This window comes from Triplophysa rosa, linkage group LG20 (genome assembly GCF_024868665.1).
Source record: "Triplophysa rosa linkage group LG20, Trosa_1v2, whole genome shotgun sequence".
Classification (NCBI taxonomy): domain Eukaryota; kingdom Metazoa; phylum Chordata; class Actinopteri; order Cypriniformes; family Nemacheilidae; genus Triplophysa; species Triplophysa rosa.
The window spans coordinates 21,111,161-21,132,910 of record NC_079909.1 but is presented as its reverse complement, the minus strand read 5'-3'; the positions used below and the strand labels follow the sequence as shown (position 1 = coordinate 21,132,910).

The 21,750-nt window shown below is 42.9% G+C and overlaps 3 protein-coding genes across 7 annotated transcripts in view; 1 reads left to right on the top strand and 2 right to left on the bottom strand.

The window, feature by feature from the left end:
• Positions 1 to 11,197, bottom strand: part of sos1 (son of sevenless homolog 1 (Drosophila)) — a 24,919-nt gene extending 13,722 nt beyond the window's left edge. For both annotated transcript variants that reach the window (XM_057362440.1, XM_057362441.1), the window contains exons 1-11: positions 11,090 to 11,197; positions 9,472 to 9,597; positions 8,311 to 8,442; positions 7,874 to 8,038; positions 6,658 to 6,867; positions 6,426 to 6,569; positions 5,489 to 5,599; positions 5,307 to 5,405; positions 4,870 to 4,997; positions 2,483 to 2,774; positions 2,043 to 2,409 (exon numbers count right to left, since the gene is read on the bottom strand). In XM_057362440.1, coding sequence (XP_057218423.1) covers positions 2,043 to 2,409; positions 2,483 to 2,774; positions 4,870 to 4,997; positions 5,307 to 5,405; positions 5,489 to 5,599; positions 6,426 to 6,569; positions 6,658 to 6,867; positions 7,874 to 8,038; positions 8,311 to 8,442; positions 9,472 to 9,597; positions 11,090 to 11,176 — 1,861 coding nt within the window. In that variant the 5' untranslated portion in view covers positions 11,177 to 11,197. The remainder of the gene's footprint in view (positions 1 to 2,042; positions 2,410 to 2,482; positions 2,775 to 4,869; positions 4,998 to 5,306; positions 5,406 to 5,488; positions 5,600 to 6,425; positions 6,570 to 6,657; positions 6,868 to 7,873; positions 8,039 to 8,310; positions 8,443 to 9,471; positions 9,598 to 11,089) is intronic.
• Positions 11,198 to 11,381: 184 nt separating this feature from the next.
• Positions 11,382 to 18,544, top strand: rfc4 (replication factor C (activator 1) 4). Of its 3 annotated transcripts, none has more exons than XM_057362444.1 (11): positions 11,382 to 11,490; positions 13,632 to 13,755; positions 13,891 to 13,969; positions 14,334 to 14,413; positions 15,264 to 15,383; positions 15,476 to 15,619; positions 15,712 to 15,832; positions 17,062 to 17,187; positions 17,265 to 17,345; positions 17,578 to 17,691; positions 17,832 to 18,543. In XM_057362444.1, exons 2-11 carry the CDS (start codon positions 13,637 to 13,639, stop codon positions 17,925 to 17,927), a joined length of 1,080 nt encoding a protein of 359 aa, XP_057218427.1. In that variant the 5' UTR covers positions 11,382 to 11,490; positions 13,632 to 13,636; the 3' UTR covers positions 17,928 to 18,543. The 3 variants fall into 3 exon arrangements, with proteins under 3 accessions (XP_057218427.1, XP_057218425.1, XP_057218426.1); XM_057362442.1 differs by lacking the exon at positions 11,382 to 11,490 and adding an exon at positions 11,946 to 12,058 and having other exon boundaries at positions 17,832 to 18,544; XM_057362443.1 differs by lacking the exon at positions 11,382 to 11,490 and adding an exon at positions 13,183 to 13,458 and having other exon boundaries at positions 17,832 to 18,541.
• A 98-nt stretch (positions 18,545 to 18,642) lies between these two features.
• plaat1 (phospholipase A and acyltransferase 1) lies at positions 18,643 to 21,743 on the bottom strand. 2 transcript variants are annotated; one of them, XM_057362453.1, is made up of 4 exons: positions 21,437 to 21,743; positions 20,344 to 20,482; positions 19,999 to 20,267; positions 18,643 to 19,611 (listed from the first exon to the last, which is right to left on the bottom strand). In XM_057362453.1, the coding sequence occupies exons 2-4, from the start codon at positions 20,480 to 20,482 to the stop codon at positions 19,510 to 19,512; spliced, it is 510 nt and encodes a 169-aa protein (XP_057218436.1). In that variant the 5' UTR covers positions 21,437 to 21,743; the 3' UTR covers positions 18,643 to 19,509. The 2 variants fall into 2 exon arrangements, with proteins under 2 accessions (XP_057218436.1, XP_057218435.1); XM_057362452.1 differs by having other exon boundaries at positions 18,645 to 19,611; positions 20,344 to 21,743.
• Positions 21,744 to 21,750: the final 7 nt, after the last annotated feature.

Below are 21,750 nucleotides of genomic sequence, written 5' to 3'. Positions count from 1 at the left end.
TCTCTCTGTCTCTCTCTCTCTCTCTCTCTCTCTCTCTCTCTCTCTCTCTCTCTCTCTCAATCTCTCTCTCTCTCTCCACCCATTTCAAACACACACACACACGTGGGTCATTAAAGGTGTTGGAGGTTCCAGTGGAAAGCCGGCTGCTATATTTGACCTCAGACACTCATGAAGAGGAAATGTACTCGAGGGGACGCCCGTCACAAGAATTCACGTTCCCAGACACACACATCCCATCAATCTCATGACAACAATCTCCACATCACACTTCACACACACATGAAATACACAATCATTCTGTTGTGAAGCATGTTTTCTTCAGATCTCTGTGCATTGTGTTCAGTGTTTATTACAGTAAGAGAGTGAAGTCGGCCTGGAAGTCGGCCACACAAACACAACACAACACTTCAGAGTTTATGTAAAGAGATGGACTTGTGTGTACACTCAGTACTATTAATAGATTAACTAATGTTCATTATGGAGTTTATTGTGAGCTTGTACACAAGCTTCTGTTTCAACAGTTAATCTACACACACGCTCACACACATGCGCGCACACACGCACACCCACACGCACGCACACACAGGTGGAACTCTGAATGAGAGGAGAGGGGATTTGGTCAGGATTGTGTTTTTGTTTGCTCACTGAGTTGTTGTTGTTATTGTGCCTCAAACTTGTGAAATAAATCAGTAATGCGAATTAGTGGAGCAACACACCGCTCTCACATCTGACTACAGCAAATCCTCAACCAACAGCAACAGATCATGCAACGCACAACACGCTTCAGCCGACCCGCTACACCTGATGTGCTTCATGCGGCTCTCTATACCCGATGCGCTTTATGCAACACTCTACACCCGATGTGCTTCATGAAACCCGCAACACCTGATGTGCTTCATGAGGCGCTCTACACACGGCGCACTTCATGCAACTCGCTACACCTGATGTGCTTCATGCGGCGCTCTACACACGGCGCACTTCATGCAACTCGCTACACCTGACGTGCTTCATGCAACCCGCTACACCTGACATGCTTCATGCAACCCGCTACACCCGATACGCTTCATGCAACCCGTTACACCTGAGGTCCTTCATGCAGCGCTCTATACCCGATGCGCTTCATGCAACGCTCTACACCCGACGCGCTTCATGCAACGCTCTACACCCGACGCGCTTCATGAAACCCGCTACACCTGACGTGCTTCATGCAGCGCTCTATACCCGATGCGCTTCATGCAACGCTCTACACCCTCCCGCTACACCTGACGTGCTTCATGCAACCCGCTACACCTGACGTGCTTCATGCAACCCGCTACACCTGACGTGCTTCATGCAACCCGCTACACCCGATGCGATTCATGCAACCCGTTACACCTGACGTCCTTCATGCAACGCTCTACACCCGACGCACTTCATGAAACCCGCTACACCTGACGTGCTTCATGCAGCGCTCTATACCCGATGCGCTTTATGCAACACTCTACACCCGATGTGCTTCATGAAACCCGCTACACCTGACGTGCTTCATGCAGCGCTCTACACCCAGCATGCTTCATGCAACGCTCTACACCCGACGCGCTTCATGAAACCCGCTACACCAAGCACGCTTCATGCAACCCGCTACACCCGATGAGCTTCACGCAACTTGCTACACCGGACGGGCTTCATGCAACCCGCTACACCCGACGGGCTTCATGCAACCCGCTACACCCGATGCGCTTAATGCAACCCGCTACAACCGACCTGCTTCATGCGACGCTCTACACCCGGCACGCTTCATGCAAACTGCTACACCCGACGCGCTTCATGCAGCGCTCTATGCTTGACGCGCTTCATGCAGCGCTCTGCACCCGACGCGCTTCATGCAGCGCTCTGCACCCGACGCGCTTCATGCAACCCGCTACAACCAACCCACTTCATGTGACGCTCTACACCCGACGTGCCTCAGCCAACGTGCTACACTTGTACGGCTTCATGCAATGTGATACACCCGATGCACCTCAGCCAGCATGCTTTATTTGACATGTCTGATGTGTACTCACCAGCATACATGTGAAAGGTCAAGCGCTCTATGAGCTTCAGCACCGTTCCGGCTTTGATGATAGGAATGCCAGATTTGGACTGAACGTTCTCCTCAAACACAACGTTCTCCTCAGAGTCGGGTTCAGCGAAGCGATAGACCTCAGCTCCTGGAAGTCTCATCTGTTCCTCCTTCTCCTCCTGAAGCATGGCTGTGTCAAGCATGCGCTCAAGGGTCGAGCGATACTGCAGCGAGATGAGCGCTGCCATCCAGCCGTTCTTCTCCTCTGCGGATTTGGCGGCAAACACCACGCTGTTCCCGTCCTTCAGAATGATCTCGAAGGCGTGCCGATACTCGCCCTCTTTATCGTCTTTATCGTTTATCTGCACCTGTGGAAAATCAGACAGACGCGTCACGCCTCTGTAACTGAACATCACTCCATTTGACATCTCCTGAACTCACCTTCCTCATGAAGAACTTCTCCTTCAGCCGGTACTCAGCAGCGCTGACTCCCGGCAGACGCGGCTGGCCGTGGTTTGACTTGCAGCAGATCATGAGACCATCGAACAGGAAGATGTGGCGCTCGTGTTTGGCGCCCACACGGGTCAGCGTTCCCTCCATGATGAACTCATTACAGCACTGACCGATGTCTTTCCCCTCCCATCCGTCTATGTTCCTCTGAATCTCATTCATCCTCTTGATGGCCAAATGTTTGCCCTTCATCTGCTGACTGTAGAAACGACACGCAGACTCGCTGATGACAGAGAGAGAGGATAGCAGTAAAACATCAATAAAAACACAGGAGAGAAATGGACGTCTACATGCTTTGTGTACAGTTATGTTGTCTAAACTCAATCCTGGAGGTTCTACACCTGTGGTTCTCAACTGTGGCCAGTGAGATCCATTTTCCTGCCGAGTTTAGCCCCAACTCTGATAAAACACACCTGAACAAGCTAATCAATATCTTCAGGAAAAGACGCGTTCAACTTAATGTGGCGCTGCGCAAATCTATTGCCGTATTAAAGTACCACAACAGCGATTCATGTGCAGACTGCTACGTATGCTTTTGAATCGCACTCACTGTATTTTAATGTAATACGCCGAGCAATCTGCACAGATCTGCATTAAGTTGAACATGTATATTCCTGAAGACGTTGATTAGATGGCAAGAAAATGGATCTCGCAGGTCAGAGTTGAGACCCACTGTTCTACACTGACGGTGTTTTCGTGGCCTGATCTCACTTTAAAGGTGCAGTTTGTAAAAGCCGCAGCTAGAGGACGCACGATCAAAACAACAACAATGGCGTAGCTTAATGGTTCTGTGAAGGAGCGTGGAATGATGGGATCTGTTGTCTTCAACTCCACCGCTGATGGCCATCAATCAGACGGGAACGAGAAATCATGTCAGCGGATGAGGTAAAGTAAAAGTTTTATAAATGTTGCGTATAATTGTGGTCCATAGATAAGTGACTGCTCGAAACAAGCTAGTGGCTTGCTAGACACTAGACACTACTTCTGCATTTGTCCACGACTCTGTTGTCATGTGTTTTCTACGTCAGTAAAGGCGGTAACAAAGGGTGACGTGGATATGACGCCATTGACAGGCGACTGCACAGCCCCGTGACACTGTTCAGAATGGAGATTTTCTCACGATTTACAAGTAGGTGGAAACATTTGAGATATTGTAAGTACTCGGCTGAACAAAATATATAACACTGGCCTAGTGGTTTTTGAATATTTTACTGCAAAATTGTTACAAACTGCACCTTTAAAGGGACATTTCACCCAAAATGAAATTCTGTCATCTTTTACTCGCCTTCGCGTTGTTCCAAATGTGTATAAATGTCTTTGTTCTGATGAACACAGAGAAAGATATTTGGAAGAATGCTTGTAACCAGACAGATCTCAACACCCATTGACTCCCATAGTAGGTAACAAACAATAGTAGTCAAAAGTGCCCAGAACTCTTTGCTGTCCTACATTCTTCAAAATATCTTCTTTTGTGTTCAACAGAACAAAATAAAGTGATTAAGTCATTTTTCCTACTATGGGAGTCAATGGGTGTTGAGATCTGTTTGGTTACAAGCATTCTTCCAAATATCTTTCTCTGTGTTCATCAGAACAAAGACATTTATACACATTTGGAACAACGCGAAGGCGAGTAAAAGATGACAGAATTTTCATTTGTGGGTGAAGTGTCCCTTTAAATGTACTTGCAAGTATTAAAGTGCTGTAAAGAGGAGTGACAGTACTGGATGAGCTGTGTGTTATCAGGGAATAACAGAGCTCAGAATATCACCACTGACCAGAGCCCAGTGTGATCACACATGAAGATATCAAGAAAATCTGACACAGACACTAAAATAAAACACACACATGTCCTTCTTTCATTAAGTTAGTGGACTTACAGTATTTACAATTCAATAACACCGTTCATCTGTGAATATGAATGAGCAAACTCAATAACTGATGAAATGTCTCAGAAAACGCTCACACAGCTCCAGACTACTCCAACACAAACGCACAAACGCACACAAGCCGAAGTCAGACAGGAAGTGTGTTCATATCCAGCAAAGACACGTACCGTAAGATTAGCCATCCTTTCCCCATATAAGAGCAGATGAAACTACAGCAAACACCATCAGACTGTCATGATTCATAAAGTCTCATCAGGAGAACATGTGAGAAAACCACAGACGATCGGAGTCAAACGCAGCTCTCTCTCTCTCTCTCGTTCTGTTGTTTTGAGAACAATAATAGTCGGACGGCCCAAACCCTGACGCAATAGACCCCCCCACCCCCCGTGTCCCGGCTCAGAGGCTATTTTAGGGGCTGGTGTGTGTGTGTACCTGAGTCGTCTCTTGGCCAGACTCTTGGAGCAGATTCGCTCCATGCTGCTCTGCAGGTTCAGTAGAGCTGTGATGGCCTGTTTCAAACACTCTTTATCCTCCTCATCTTCACTCTTCTCCTCCAGCTGCTGTGGAGCACACATGACATCACAGTCAGAGCACTGCAGTCATCCACCGTTCTTCATCATCATCACGTGCGTGTGTGCGTTTAATCTGACGAGTGACAGACCTTTGTCTCAGGTTAGCTCGTTACTGCCATACTCAACAACTCACAGTCAAAGATTTGCACATTTCTGCTCATAAATCTCCTCAAAAGAATCCAGAAAAGCGGTTTAGAGCTGCTGGGGATTTGAGCGGTAACGTCACATGACTTCTGACGGATCCTATACACTCAAATACAGGCCAACCTGAGATCAAGGACACACGACGACACTCACCTTTAAAATCTCAAAGTAATGCAGACAGTGGTAGACGGGGGTCAAGAGTAACCGTGGTAACACATACTGCACCGCTTCTTTAAAGCCTTCACAGATGGACTGGAATAAAAGAGAAGTTTACTAACACACACACACACAGAACAGCTGAACCCTCACGTGACGCGCTGTGTGTGACCTCTGACCTGCAGGTAAAGGGCCGCTCCAGGTTTGGAGAGTTGACTGAGGAAGTGGTCGTGAAAGCCGCTGCGCAGGATGTCCTGAGCGTATGTCTCGTAGGGGTCAAAGGCCAGCTCCTGAAATTGGCCAACACCCCAGAGTTCATAAATGACACCCGGCACGCCCGCCGTGACCTGTATTGTTACAGCTCCAGCGAAAACAAGCGCACGCGTGTTCAAAAGGACACAGGGTCAGGCGGTGTGAAGCGCTCAGGTACAGCGGACAGACGTGCGCTTTTAAACTAGAACAATGACTTTACTTACACTTTGACAGAAGAAACCACATTAAACACACACATACAGTCACTTCAGTATAATCTGAATGAAAGTGCAATCTTTCATGCTTTTTTCTTCGTAAAGATCAACAAAAAATTCTGTTATTGAGCAAAACAAAATCATTAAAACTAGCCTGATTCACAACATGCTTATAATAATGGTTTATAACATGGTTATGTAATATATATTTTTTCTTTTATATATATTGTTTCTTTTATTTATTTATTACATTTTGTTTTTTTAAGCACATTACTGTCAAATTGATATTTGATCTGTCCGCCTGTTACAGTGTTATAGTTTTTTTAATATGATTTGTTAATTCTGGTTATTGGATGCCTAATTTGTTCGTACATTTCTTTCGATTTAATAAAAAAACAAAAAGGTCGCATGAATTCCGATATGACCGTTCAGACGGAGGTTTGTCCTGTTCTCACTGTGCACAAACAGATCTGGGTCAGAAATGAGCAAAAAAAATCAGACTTTGGTGGCAGTGTGAACGTAGTCTTGAACGAACTTCTTAGAAGAAAAGTCTAGAAATAAATTTGTTGGTTAGGATTTTCTAACCTTGACATTGATTTTTAAAAGCACAGTAAGTTGAAATCTGTTGGATTGTATTCAGGAGTTTTACCTCAGCGAGGTCTTCAAAGCAGCTGCCCACCAGTGGATGAGGGCTTCCTTCATCTGTCATCTCCACCGTGTCCTCGATCAATCCCAGCAGCTTCACCGTCACCTCGTGAATGTCTACGATCCGACTGAAGATGTTCTCCACGTCCTGCCAGAAAGAAAGAAAGAGAGGAGTTGAGTGCACTGGCGCGGTGATGAGGAGGAGCGCGGTGATAAAGAAGCGCCTCGTGACTCACGTGAGGTGAAAACAGCATGGTGTTCGAGACGAAGGGCTCGCGGAACACTTTGATGATGAGGTTGAGATCTCTCAGATACTGCCGTACCTCAGCCATGAACGTTTTCACCAGATCATAATACATCTGCTCCTCAGACGCCGACGGTTCTTCGTCCATCAGAGGAAAAACACTGAAGTCCTCCTCCACCTGATGGAACATGTCCATCAACACCTGTAACCACAGCAACAGAGGCGGAGCTTGAGCAGAGTTAAATGTGATGCTGTTATCTTGTCTGGTGTTTCTAATCCATATCATTTTTATGACAAAAGAACATTGTGAAGGTTCTCGTTAAATACAGATGACTTGATTTATTAAATGTAACATAACTGTAGTAAGTCATTTCTATAGATAACAGCAGTTAAAGGGACAGTTCACCCAAAAATGAAAGTTCTGTCATCATCATTCACTCACCCTCATGTCATTTCAGACCTGTATAAATGACTTTGTTCTGATGAACACAAGAGAAAGATATTTGGAAGAATGTTAGCAATTTTCAATTCTGTGACATTGACTGCCATAGTAGGAAAAATGTAATGGTAGTCAAAGGTCTCTCAGAACTGTTCGTTTTCCTACATTCTTCTAAATATCTCACTTTGTGTTCAACAGAACAAAAAACACAATATTTTTTTCTACTATGGTGGTGAATGATGTCCCAGAACTGAAAATGGCTAACATTCTACCAAATATCTTTCTCTGTGTTCACTGGAACAAAGAAATGAATTTTCATTTTTGAGTGAACTGTCCCTTTAAATATTCACTAGGGCTGTTCAACGATTAATTGCGATAAATCACATCCAGAATAAAAGTTTGTGTTTAATATACATGTCTGTGTACTGTGCATATTCATTTTGTATTTATAAACACATACATGCATATATTAAAAAAAAAGTTGTCATATATATATATATATATATATGTAAATAAATATTAATATATACATGCAAATATTTCCTAAATATAAACAAGTATGTGTACGTGTATGCGTTTATAAATACAAAATGAATATGCACAGTACACAGACATGTATATTAAACACAAACTTTTATTCTGGATGTGATTTATCGCAATTAATCGTGCCCAGATATATATTATGTAAAAGAAATATTATGTAAAAGAAAAACCTTTTATACTGGATTCACGATTAATGGTGATTAATCAAAAGTAAGTGATGTAATACCTTATCAGCACACATGGCCACAGTGATGTCCTGCTGTGAGATCTCATAATGCCGAATGTTTCGTACATAATTTCCAGCCAGCTTCAGTATATCTGCAGAGATGTACTCCAGCACGGCCACTATATACACCGACACCTGATGGTCAATTTTATACCCCAACACCTCCTGACAGACACAAGAGAGCAGAGAGTAAGAGCGCAGCGCCCTCTACAGGACAATACAGGAAACCATCATTTATTCACACTCCCATGTCATGTCAAACCTGTGCGAGTTTCTTTCTTCTTCAAACACAAAAGAAGATATTTCGAAGAACAACACTGAACTCCATTGAATGAACACAAAACCACCGAGACATTTCTCAAAATATCTTCTGTTGTGTTCCACTGAAGAAAGACTCGCACGCAGGTTTTGGGAGTGAATGAATGCAGATGGAGCACCTTCAGAAGCGGGTGGATCTTGTCCACGGGCAGCGCTAGAGGATTCCTCCTCTTCCTCTTCTCTATGGCAGCCTGGGCGTCCGCGATGGCCCATTTCTCGATGGGGTGAGGAAAACTTTTCTGCACACGCTCCTGACAGACACAAAACCACCATATAAGATGCACAGAATGAGTTCGTCACCACAGGATAAAAGACACACAGATGATGGGAGAACAATGAGCGTCAGAGATATTTCTCCAGGAGAGCCGTGATGATGGTGAAAACACGTGACGGGATCTGATCATGATAAACCTGTCGAGAGGTTTAACATGCTCTTAACCAGTAACCAAAGCACCTTTTCATGTCAGACCAGTCATCTGTAAGCACGCCAAACAAACAAACAAACAAAAACAAACAAACCGGTTAAAATGAGTTAGCCGTGTTCACCACTGAGGCCGGCAGAACACGGATTCACTGTCACAGAAAATGAAAGAGCTCTGTGGTAAATATAAACCACTACACTGAATGGAAAAAGGAAGTGAGGTCAGTCTAATATGAAAACTCTCTCATCAGACCATTTTAAGGCTTGAGAAGTGTTTATTCAGGAGAGCTTCTGGACCAGTATTGGTCCATCTATATGACATCATTTCTTCAGTGTTACATGATGGCATTTTACTATAAAAAGAAGATTTATTTGTGTTCAGCTGAGAGAATCAAGTCATATACAGTAATGGTTTCATGTTTCAGCACTTTGAACGCTGGTCAGATGTAAAGATGGGTGACCTTGTGTTGTGCTCGTTTCACATAAAAACAGAATTATGAATATGACAGTGACTGTAACGCCAGACTAACACATTTTTACCAGCATGTGAATCTTCAGTAAATTTGTTTATATGTTTCATCACAGTGAAGTCTTCATAAGGACTTTTATATACGTAGATGTTGGAGTCAAAAGCAAATATAGTTTATATATAGGGTTTATACTATGAAATATTGCTCTTCGTTGTTACCAAATAATAAAAATGATGAGGAATGGTTCTTGAGTTCATTTGTTGAATTGTTTTGTTATCTGGACAGTGTCACACGTGTTGTCGTGTGTCATATGAATCGGTACAGTAGTGAGGCGTATCATTTTAAAACGTGTGTTGTTGTGATGTGGTTGTCATGGTGACGTCGTTCACCTCCACATCCTGTACGGTGCGCGGCTGGGCCTGACACAGTGTGTTGAGCAGCACCAGAATCAAACCCTCGATGTACTGCAGCGCCTCCTGCTGGGACGACAGCTTCGGGTGAACCTGATTCAACACCTGCACACACACACACGCACGCACACGCACACACACGCACGCACGCACACGCACGCACATCAATCTGAGCTGATGCATGTTTACTCAAGAAAACATTGTACTGAGAAAAATGACCAATATTACCATTTATTATAATAACTTACAGAGACCGAGCTACACTGAGCTATAGCACCAGAGGGATTGTGGGTATTTCAGTGAAATGACCTTCAAGACGTTATAAACCATTAAACATGATATCACACACACACATGTCCTCATGTCACACTTCCTCTCAAACATCACAGACTGCAGATAGTGTAGACTGTCCATGCACACGTGTGTTCAGTGTTGTGTAGTGATTGTGTGTTTGGTACCGGCGGATGGATGAGGGTGTGGAGACAAACGCTTCACTTCCCCACAGTTATGAGAAGAATTTCACCCTGACAAATCTCAGCCAGTGCAGACCTGCACACACATCATCATTTACCACACTGTACCACGGTAAAGAGAGAGAGAGAGAGAGACTAATGCTGTGACTTGATCAGTTTAGGGCGAGACGAGGGCGCTCTCTGACTGAAGATGGTTAGATCAGATCTCTGTGTGGATCAGACTGCACATTTATACAAAAATCTCATACTGAAGGTCTGGAAGCTTTCACCGCTTTCTTTGGCCAAGGCCCGCCCAAGAGGCCATATGACTGACAGGTAAAGCAACCAATCACGTCTGGTTTTGTGCCGCGTCACTCAACCAATTCAACCAATCAGATGACGACTTCGAACGTGCTAAAGGTTTCGAGAAAAGTGTGCCTTATGCATCAGACTGAGGCCGTTCTCATGACACTGACCATCAGATTCACTGCCATTAGAAAGTGTGACAGACTCAAATGAATCAACAATCACGTAAATACATCAGCATTATTTTAATCAGAGAGCACACTGGCTGAATGCCACAAAACAAATCTCCATAACCCGAATAGGGCCAAATCAGCAGAACACGAAAGAAGATATTTTGAAGAATGTTGATCACCAAACAACACTGCACTCCACTGACTTCCACTGTATGAACACAAAACCCCATTTCTCAAAATATCTTATTTTGTGTTCAACTGAAGAAAGTCTCACAACCACACAGCGGGAGAATAAGTCACAACAGAAGAAAACTATCCCTTTAAGCACAAAGCCAAGTTTGTTAAAGAAAACCAATCTAAGACAAGCACCAGAAACTGCACTCAAACTCTAACGTGCTGTTTATCTCAACAATATTTCATGATTTCAATAAATAAGACCCCAAAGCACTGTCATCAGAAAGTGAATCCTCACTGTTGCTATGGATTCAGTGTGTACGTGCGTGCGCGTGCGCGTGCACCCAGCGTGCTGCCATTTTGGATGAGCGCAGCTCTCTGATGAATCTGTCCTGTCTCAAACTCCTCTGATCTCAGACCGGCCCAGCAGCTCACATGTGACACATCAACACTTAACAGTGTACTAAACAGTGTCAGCATGTGTGATGTTACCTTGTTGAGTGAGGGCACCAGAAGTCCTCTCCACTTGGGCGCGTTCTCCTCACTGTAGAAGTCGTACTGTAAGGGCGCAGCCTGCATGACTGTGCGTCTCACATCCACCTGATCGGACAGAGCTGCTGCTGCTGATGATGATGATGATGATGATGATGATGCTGAGGGAGAGCACACCTGCCTACAGCGACCATCGCATCGTCACCGCCACAGAGCAGCTGAAAACTCCAACCTGAGACCATCAAACCTCCAGCAGAACACCGACACAGCGCGTGAAGATGAATGACAGGTGGTGAATGATGAAGAGGATGTCAGATTCTTCAGCCGATCTTCGGCGTCTGCTACTGGTCTGATATCGATCCGGTATCGATGCGTCCGATCAGGATGTCAGATATGGACAGGTGCGCGTTTCTCAGTTATAACTGTGCTGATCAGTGCACGCGCATATTCTCCGGGTTCAGGTGGATGCTCGCGCGCCTCAACATCAGTTATTGATCAGGTATCGATCAGACAGATCGCATTCAGGCTGCGGGACTCCAGGCCGAGGCTCGCGCGGGGGGAAAGGCTGTTTGCTCGTCTCCTGTTGTTTGGGTGTTGATGCTTGATCAGGCGAGAGTGGTTTAGTCGGACGTTTGATCAGATATCTCCGTTGTATTGATCCGCGGTCATTCGGGCGGTTCGTGAACATGCGCAATAAAACGCCTCAATAATCGGACTAAAAACAGCGCGTGCGGCGTGCCGCTGGGCTCGTGCCGCTCCACAACCAGAAGAACAAACACACGGACATCAAGTGACGCACAAATAAGCAAAAGTGAGGAAAAAACGAAGGTGATTAAGAAAGAGTCCGTCCGCGGTTTGAAAGAGACGAAGCAAAAACACTGAACGTGTGATGACGCGATGACGCAGGCGGCGCAGACGCAACCAATTGAGCACCGTTCATGGATCAACAAAAGTGTTTTAAGTGTGATGGTACGTATAAATTATAATGTCAAACAAGACACGGATAATAAAAAATACAAGTATTCGAAATACTTACTCATAAATAACAACAGTACAGACTAACATTTTGGAAGCTTTGCAATTACAGGAAAATGTCGATTTAATTAAAATTTCGATGTAATGCTTTATTTTAACTTATTTGATAAATTATTGGCTTTAATACTTTATTAATTTTGTTTAATACAATTGAGATTTGTTTATTAATGCAACAAGACAAATCACAATTACACATACAATAAAACAAACAAAAGATGGGTTACATATAAGATTACAAAGGAAAGAAAGTAAAAAATACATATATATATTATATATATAATGTATTTTGACTCGAAACACCAAGGATGGCCCTGGCCCAAATGGCGCACTCCGGTCTTGTGGACCTCCTCTGAGTCCACACTTGATGACGTCAGGAAGTGCAGAACTATAGGGCACTAGGCACGAGTTCACAAGGGTACATGGGAGTGCATTTTGGGACAGACTTGAGGTCATCACACCGGAAAGAGCAAGCGGTGCTTTCTAGTCTCTCGCGGTACTTAGTTGTCATTCGCTGATCAGTCTGCGCAGCGCCGCGTGAAGTCGACCACTTGTTGTCCCATTGTTGTTATTTGGGACTGGAGCTGCCGGTTTTTGTTGTTCTGTAGTTCATATGTTGATATACCACCAGAGCATTATGCAATAGATACTTATGTTTGTAATGCATTCATTTGTCATGACGTAATTGCAACTGCTTATGTATATTTATTTATTTGTATACACTATTCTTCTGTATACACTTCTTAATATGCATATATGTTGTTATTTAATATTTCTCTATAATACAGAATCTGTGTTGTTCAGCTTTACAGAGCCCAGAGACAACTATAAATCTACAACAAAACATGGCTTATTACCTTAAGTAAGAAAATGCACTGCATTAAAAGTTTTTATTCTTGAATAGCTGGCTTAATAGAAAATAAATAAGCAATAATATGAATAAGTAACTAATTAATAATTTTTTTTATCAAAACATCAAATCGAAACAGGCGCTCGCGAGCAGACTTCTGAGCGCTAAAAAGACAAATGGGCCACCCTACGGACTCGTTGACTTGGCGAGCACGCGCAATTAAATCCACGAGACCGCAAATCCACATGAAGTGCGCCATTTGAGACAGGGCCCAAGTGTGCACTCAGAGGAGGTCGTCTAGTCTAGTGGATTATCAAGCAGCTGCTCCGGCGCGTTGTAGTGACGTAAGCGCGCTGACACGTTCACGCGACTGGCGGGAATCTGGTGAAACGTACGGTGTCAACAAGTCAGAATTAAGTTCTACTTTATTTCATTTCATAGAGATTTGCTTTGATTTATTATCCTCTTTAAGTCCGGACAGCTTTAGGTAAGCGCACATATGGGTAACGTTATATTCTTTTAGGAAATTGAGTAAGATCAATTCTGAGACATGTTTTATTAGTGTACTTCTTGGTTTATTATCTAACTTAGATTTCATGCAATCTCGAGTGTCCCAGATCAAGACAGCGCTGTCATGTGTGGGGTGTTGTTTATATGCAGGAGATATGCAGGCGTTTCTGAAAGGATCTTCATCACAGAGTGTTAAAGCTCCAAAACCTTCATCATCCTCCTCCTCATCAGCTGGAGAGAAGAAACAGAGAGCAGTTCCCTGGGTGGAGAAATAGTGAGACATGCTTGTGTTATCTGTTTCATATCAGTTCTTTACTGAGCTGTCAGTCTGCATATGTGCATCCACACACACACACACACACACATGTCGTGTCGTCATGGTGATGATGATGATGTAATTTATCTGCAGTAGACCAAAGTGTGTGGATGAAGTAGCTTTTCAAGAGGAGGTGGTGGCAGTCCTGAAGAAATCTCTAGAGGGTGCTGATGTGAGTGTTTTCTCACTGATAATAATGAACACATGTGATGTCAAACATTGTCAAATGTATGTCTATGCTTTTTTATTCAAATAAATGATCAAACATGTATTTAATTTTGGCGGTTTTTAACAAGTACCTTCATCAGAAATATTTGAAGAGTTGAAGATTCCAAAATGAGATAACTTGGTTTTTCAAAAATCTGTTTTTCCATTGTGCATTCCAATGAATATAAATCAAACTGCAGTTGGTTTGTTTTGATTGAAAAAAATACAGTTAACTAACATAATAAAACACAATAAAAACATGATTTTTGATATCTCATTTTGGAACCAAACTCTTCATTTGTTCTGGTTCTGTGCTGTTGTCTTCGCAGCTCCCCAACCTGCTGTTTTATGGACCTCCTGGAACAGGAAAGACCTCCACCATCCTCGCTGCTGCAAGAGAACTCTTCGGGTACAACCTTTCAATTCTGTCCCAATCTAATGATGTTGATCTATGCTAAATTGCTAAATGCTAAATTTACAGTACTTGGTATTTAATGCTAAACTTACATCACACGACAGCAGTTTGAAGTTATGGCTGCACTCAGTGACTTTGATTGGAGGTTTCTGGGTGGGTGTTTGTGGGGAGTGGGGGGGCTTGTTGGTTGTGGTTCGGGGCGTTTCATTTGTTGGGACTGTGTGGGTCTGGTCTGGTTGGTCTTGTTTTGTGGTCGATGTCGGACAACAGAGGAATAAAGTTAATTATGCCATTACTACTTTTCCCTGGTTGTTCCTCTGTTGTCTGTTGTTGATGGCGGAATGGGACCGGGTTGGACCTGCGCGGTTTCGGTGGGTGGGGCTTCCTGGGTCGCGGCTCGTGGGCTCTCCCTGTTCTTCGTGGACGTTGCTCGGTGGCTTTGGTCGGGGTCACTGAGTGCAGCTATGACACGTCAGAGGAGATCTGGCCCTCCCGGCTGAGCCTGGTTTCTCCCGAGGTTTTTTTTCTCTCCATTATTCATCATTGGAGTTTGGGTTCCTCGCCACAGCACAGCAGTGCAGTGTTGGCTTGCTCACTGGGAGACTGCATTTATTTATTCATTTATTTATTAGATATTATTTATTATAATGATCTTGCTTGGTCTATAAACACCATGCACTGTGCTGTGTTTTACCTTTCTGTGTTTTTCTTATTTGCTCCTGTAAAGCTGCTTTGGAACAATGCACATTGTGAAAAGCGCTATATAAATAAAATTGAATTGAATTGAATTGAATTGAATTGATCTAAACGCGGTGACCAGGTTAACGTCTTGTTTTGCTCATAGACCCGAGCTGTACCGACAGAGAGTTCTGGAGCTCAATGCTTCTGATGAACGAGGCATTCAGGTGATCCGTGAGAAGGTGAAGAACTTTGCCCAGTTGACGGTGGCGGGTTCGAGGACAGAGTGAGTAACTCGTGTCAATCATTCGATCGTTTCCACACGCGCAGATTCGATGTTCGCCTCTAAACCTCAGTTTTCTTCTCATTCGATGTCAGCGGAAAGCCGTGTCCTCCGTTTAAGATAATCATCCTGGATGAGGCAGATTCTATGACCAACCCCGCTCAGGCGGCTCTCAGACGCACCATGGAGAAAGAGTCTCGGACAACACGCTTCTGTCTCATCTGTAACTACATCAGCAGGTCGGTGTGAATCTGACTGCGCAGACGCAGCGTCTCTTTTAAAAACCAAGCCAATGAAATATTAATGCACTGTTGTGTGTTTTTGTGCTTAGAATCATTGAGCCGTTGACTTCAAGATGCTCCAAGTTCCGCTTTAAACCTCTGGCCAATGACATTCAACAGGAACGTCTGCTAAAAATCTGTGAGAAAGAAAATCTGCAGTACAGTAAAGAGGTGAAGGCCACACTCACGTTTTCTCCAGAACTGAAATGATTTTAAATAAGAGGCCGGTTCTGCGTTTTTGCTCCAAAGCTCAAAGTACTTACTTTTTTGAATGAATGTTCTATGGCAGTGGTTCCCAAACTTTTTACAATGGCGTACCCCCCAGGGATTTAACATCATTCTGCGTACCCCCTTTCTTACAGTCACAATTGTGGTCTCAAACATTTTTTATTTGCATTATAAATGCATGTCATTTTCTTTTATCAAACAATAAATGATATACGACTCGTATATAAACAATAGAAATAATAATAAAAGAATGACATTCTCCACAATAGCCACTCTGTAACTCACCATGTAGGATGCGTCCAGTCCTTTCTCGTTAAGGTTTTCTGACGCTGTTCTAAGGGCCTTACTACTCCCGAGTTGTCTTAACTGTCTTTCGAAAAACTCTCGCGGTTTATTTTTCAAAGTCGCATGCTTTGTTTCTAAATGCCTGCGCAAAAACGCTGGCTTCATGCAGTTATGAGAGAGAGTACTTTTGCACATATAACGCACTGTGGTTTGGGATTTTCGTCACTAGTGCCAATGTCAGTAAATCCATATGAAATGTATTTCTCATCATATTTACGCCTTTTTGATGGTCTTTCTGTGAACTGCTGAACCTGAGTTGACGCTGTAGTCTCCGACGCATCGCTATCTGTGTCGGTGTCAACCGGAGCGGGTGGTTGATTTACACCTGCAGCCGAAGTGCTGTCGGAGGGACCCGGGGTGTGGTCAGAGGACTGTGGGTCATCCGAGCTGCTGGGAGTCCATTTTCTTTCTGTGGCTGCGGGCCTAAATCTTTGCAACCACTTATCCATTTTAATTTAACAAGCAGTTGTTGCTTCGTTCCAAGCCACGTGCGGTCGAATTACATGCGGTACGTAAAGACGTGCGCTTACGCATGAGTGGACGCATATTTTTGTATTGGATGTCATGAATTTGACCTTTTATGGCACTACGTGACTTCTATTTTGCTGTGTGTACACGAGCGGGAGCACGTCTGTATATTTAGCTTGTGAGAAAAACATGCCTGGTTGATTGCAACAGTAGATTTCAGGATTTTGTTCACGTACCCCCTCCGTCACCTGGCGTACCCCAGTTTGGGAACCACTGTTCTAAGACAAGACACAAATGAGAAAGTTCCTTTGTTTCACGTACTGGCGATTAATATTGATCGCATATGTAACGTTGTGAAGGGCATCGAGGCTCTGGTCCGGGTGTCAGAGGGCGATCTCAGGAAAGCCATCACATATCTCCAGAGTGCCGCGAGACTCAACACTGAGCGGGAAATTACTGAACAAATCATCATTGAGATCGCTGGGGTGAGAGAAGAGACTTGGTTGAGACTCGTCTGACCTTTTCGAACCATTTTCTTTTCAAACTCGCTCTTCTTTTCCAGGTGGTTCCAGCTAAAGTGATTGAAGACGTGCTGCAGATCTGTTACAGGGGTCATTTTGAAAAGCTGGAGATTGCTGTGAAGGTGAGAATTCTGGTCAAGCTGTTGTGCTCTTCATGATTCTAAGAACAAATGTGGAGTCCCAGTGCTTTATTAGGTTCATCTACACACGCCACAGAATGTTTGTTAATCCACCACTACAGAAGCCCCAGAAGTTCTATTATAGAAGCAGTTACTGTGTTTCACGTCACAAGCTTTCTTTACTGTTGACCTGCTGTGTGATTGTTGAAATCTTAAACCTGGTGGTTTTGAACAGGATCTGATTGATCAGGGATATGCTGCAACAAATATTCTCAACCAGTTACATGACGTCGTCATTGAAGAGAAGCTGAACGATAAGCAGAAATCTGTTATCACAGAGAAAATGGCTGTAAGTAAACTGATGGATTCATTTGATTATAAGTGCAACACGGTTCTGTGGAATACGTCACATTCTTTTATATGTTTACATTGGAGGGACGAGGGTTTGGTAACTAATCGTTTGTTGCTCTGGATGTTTGTGTGTTTCAGGAGGTGGATAAGTGTCTGAGTGACGGGGCAGATGAATATCTACAGTTATTGAGTCTCTGCTCTGTTGTTATGCAGCAGGCCATACACAACACCTGAGCCGACCAATCAGCAGCTCTTTGTTACAACACCTGAGCCGACCAATCAGCGGCTCTGCTTCATGTGACAGAACGTTGTTGTTGCTTTGTTACGTTTTCACATTTTTGTACATTTAGTTTGTAATTAAAACAATCTTCTCGGCAGTCTTTCTTTATTTTACTTGCATGCAGCATTCATAAACTTAGCTGTGATTTCTGTTATTTGTTGTAAAACTGTGGTAATACGAATGCTGTGAATCTGCCATCAAACATGGTTACTAGTACACTTAATAATAACACAAAAGCATGGTTAATTGTCCAAAAGGGTGCAGCTGTCAGTTCCTTTACATAAAAGCACTGCTCACATGTATTTAATGCACATCAATTCTGTTACTTCAAAGAGATTTTACTTGGAATTTTTCATAATGTTCGTGTGGTGGATTTACGCGCAGGCATTTTAACCACAGCGAGCTGAAAGTGTGATGTCTGGTGTGTGAGTGAAGTAATAGCAGCTGAAAATAAAGCTGTGCCATCATGACTAAAAGCTGACTATAAATAAATATAAACATTAAGCCAAAACTGTTTAACTACTGTTTAACTAGAAATGCAGTATTTTCTATACATTCCATGCTTGGTGAACAGAAGCATTGATTTAATTCAAGACTTGTAGTGTGTATAATAAAATACAAATGACACAAATAGCCAATTCTCTTTTTATGTACAGTATGACAGACATTTTTATTATTTGTTAGTTTATTCGGTAACACTTTACAATAAGGTGCTGTTTGTTAACAATTAGTTTATGCATTAACTAACAATGAACAATTCTTCTAAAGCATTTATTAATATTAATTCATGTTAATTTCAGCATATATTAATACATTATTAAGATCAAATGTTAACATTAGTTATTACACGGAATGCTTGATTCTGATTGGCCAGTCGTGACATCTGCAGGTTCATTATTCCCAGATAACAACCTCTCAAACCTAATAACACACTGTAACCCAGATGCAGTAAATCATTTTTTTGACACAAATTAAATATAAATATGTCTTTTGATAACATATATGACATTATATTTACAAATGATTCAACCAAATTGTCTGTTTGTGACATTTGAACGTCGTTTCTTACCATAAAACCCAAAGTAAACGGCTTTTCCTCGCCGAAGGTCTGCATTCGGTAAAAATGAGCTAATCAAATATTTCAAATTCACATTTCTCGTGTGGAAAGTAGCCGTGTAATAAGCGGGATAATGTACAGGCAGCCGGTTGTTATGGCAGAAATAAGACCCTTCAGTGAGACACAAGACCCTCCGCTTCACACTGTCAGGGATTATTTCTGCCATAACAACTGGCCGCCTGGACATGATCCCTTGAACTAACATGAACAAGTGTATTGACATGAACAAGGATTAATAAATGGTGAAGAACTTAACTGTTCATTGTTAGCTAATGCATTTACTAATGTTAACTAATAGCACTTTATTGTAAAGTGTTCCTGTTTCTTCTTCTAAATGAACACGTTATTATAGTCTCACACAAGAAACCATTGAAACACACTGTAAGATATGAGTGTATATAAAGGAGAAAGCGTGATTTTCAGAAGGGTCTGTTTCTGGAGCGTGTGTTGATGAGTCCCAGCACTGAGAAAGCACTCGCGGCCGCCGTCACTAAACTCACGGCTCCTATAGCTCGTGACGCCTGTGAACACACACACACACACGCACATCAGCTTTCACAAGCTCGCCTACGTCTACCTTCATCTTCTTCTAGCTTTAGTCCTACACGGTACACCACATGTATTGTTCACTTCTTTAACAACATGTGAAAAGCTCTCATTTTGGATAAAAGATGAAACGCAAATGATATTCTGTGCTTTCGTTTGGTATTTGAGAATTTACTTCAATTGTATAACGCACTGATGGCACTTTGTTGTGTTGCACAATGACAGTAAAGTTCTTCTGTGCTCTTATGGTCTTCATGACCCAGAAGTCTGAGTACAGTACAGGTTGGACATGACGACTGGACGCTACTGTACCTTTCTGTTGTGTGATTCTTTCTGGTTCATAAAGAGAATGAAAGACAGACCTGTTCGGACACGGCCTCTCCGTAACGAAGCAGAGTGACAAAGTGTTCACAGTTGCTGCCCAGCAGGTCATATGACACCTCCTGACCAATGAGAAGCTGAGCTCGCTGAATGATCTCACTGACGGGCAGCGGCGTGTGATTGTCGTCATATTTATTATTGATCCTGTACGAATCTCCCCCCACCACCTCCTTTAAGAGCTGCATGCGGACCACCGCCTTACGACTGAACACTGACTTAACGCTGGACACCGCTGTGGCTTGACTCTCGTCTGACGGCAGAAAAACACACAGACATGAGCAGCGTTTGCACACACACGCACACACACGCACAGGTGATTTACTGACCCACAGGTGTGAGGTTGATGATGTAACCGTCACCCAGGTAAAGAGCCCAGTGCTGATAGGCTGGTCTGAAGATCTCGATGAGGTCACCAGGCTGAGGTTCCTCATTAGATTGAGAATGATCAGCTTCACTTGAGGCCATCTGACACAAACACAGAAAACAAATGACTCCTGCACTCCCATCAGCGTACATAAACACTTCATATCATCCATCAGATTATTCAAATCACATTTACTGGCTTTATTAGTATAGGTTATTAATAACCTTCCTTAATGACTTGAAGCACTTTTGCGGCATCATTTCTACATTTGCACTTTATTACAAACACATTTTGCCCCATAACTGAATCTGACTCCTTCACAAATATTTCTGAATCATTTTAGAAATGTGCTTGTTTATCACAATAAAAGTTCTTTTAGGTTGATTATCCGTCATCCCACAGCATAATTCTGCACATTCTGGGAGAAAAGTAAACAGCATGTTTAAATCATGCGTCATCCTCGTATCATCCTTTGTTTTTGCTATAGTTCAAATGATTTTTTATTACATTTACAGCTGAAATGAAAACAGAATGAAATGTATTCATGTTTTCAGACAGAGAATGTTGGAGTAACACGGGACAATGAACAGCTCGCACACACACACACACACACACACACACACACACAATGCTCTTACATCACTCTCACAATAGACCGCAGATAATAGAGAAACAAGTGGAAAACCCGCACAGTACATTTATCTTCAAAATCAAACAACTAGTTTAATAATGTTCAACAAAAATATGATCCGTATTTGTAGAAACTCAACACGTTTTTTTGTAACAAACACACAAACACACACACACACACACACACACACACACACACGTGTGTGATATAGTATAGACTTTTTAATATTTATTATATTAGAATTCGTGTAAGTCTATTTCTAGTTATATTGTGTTGTTCATTGGACTTCTATTCTCATGTTAGCAGCAGCCATTATTAAGTGAAATAACAAAGCCTTTGCATTAAAATCTTAAACAATCTTCATAATCTTTTGAGCAACAGAACACAATTCATAGCCAAAGTCTTTCAAATGAACAATACTTACTTATACGCAGATCTCATGATGAGCTGAATGAGTTTAACCCTCCATCAGATGTCCTCTTGGGTGTAAAGAAATAAACTCTGATTTGTGTTGTTGTTGTTTGAGCAGATGACAGTGAAGTACTGCAGCTGATGAGACTCGACTCACAGTGTGCGTGTGTGTGTGACATCACAGATGTGTGTGCGTGTGTGTGTGACATCACAGATGTGTGTGCGTGTGTGTGTGACATCACAGATGTGTGTGCGTGTGTGTGTGACATCACAGATGTGTGTGTGTGTGTGTGTGTGTGTGTGTGTGTGTGTGTGTGTGTGTGTGTG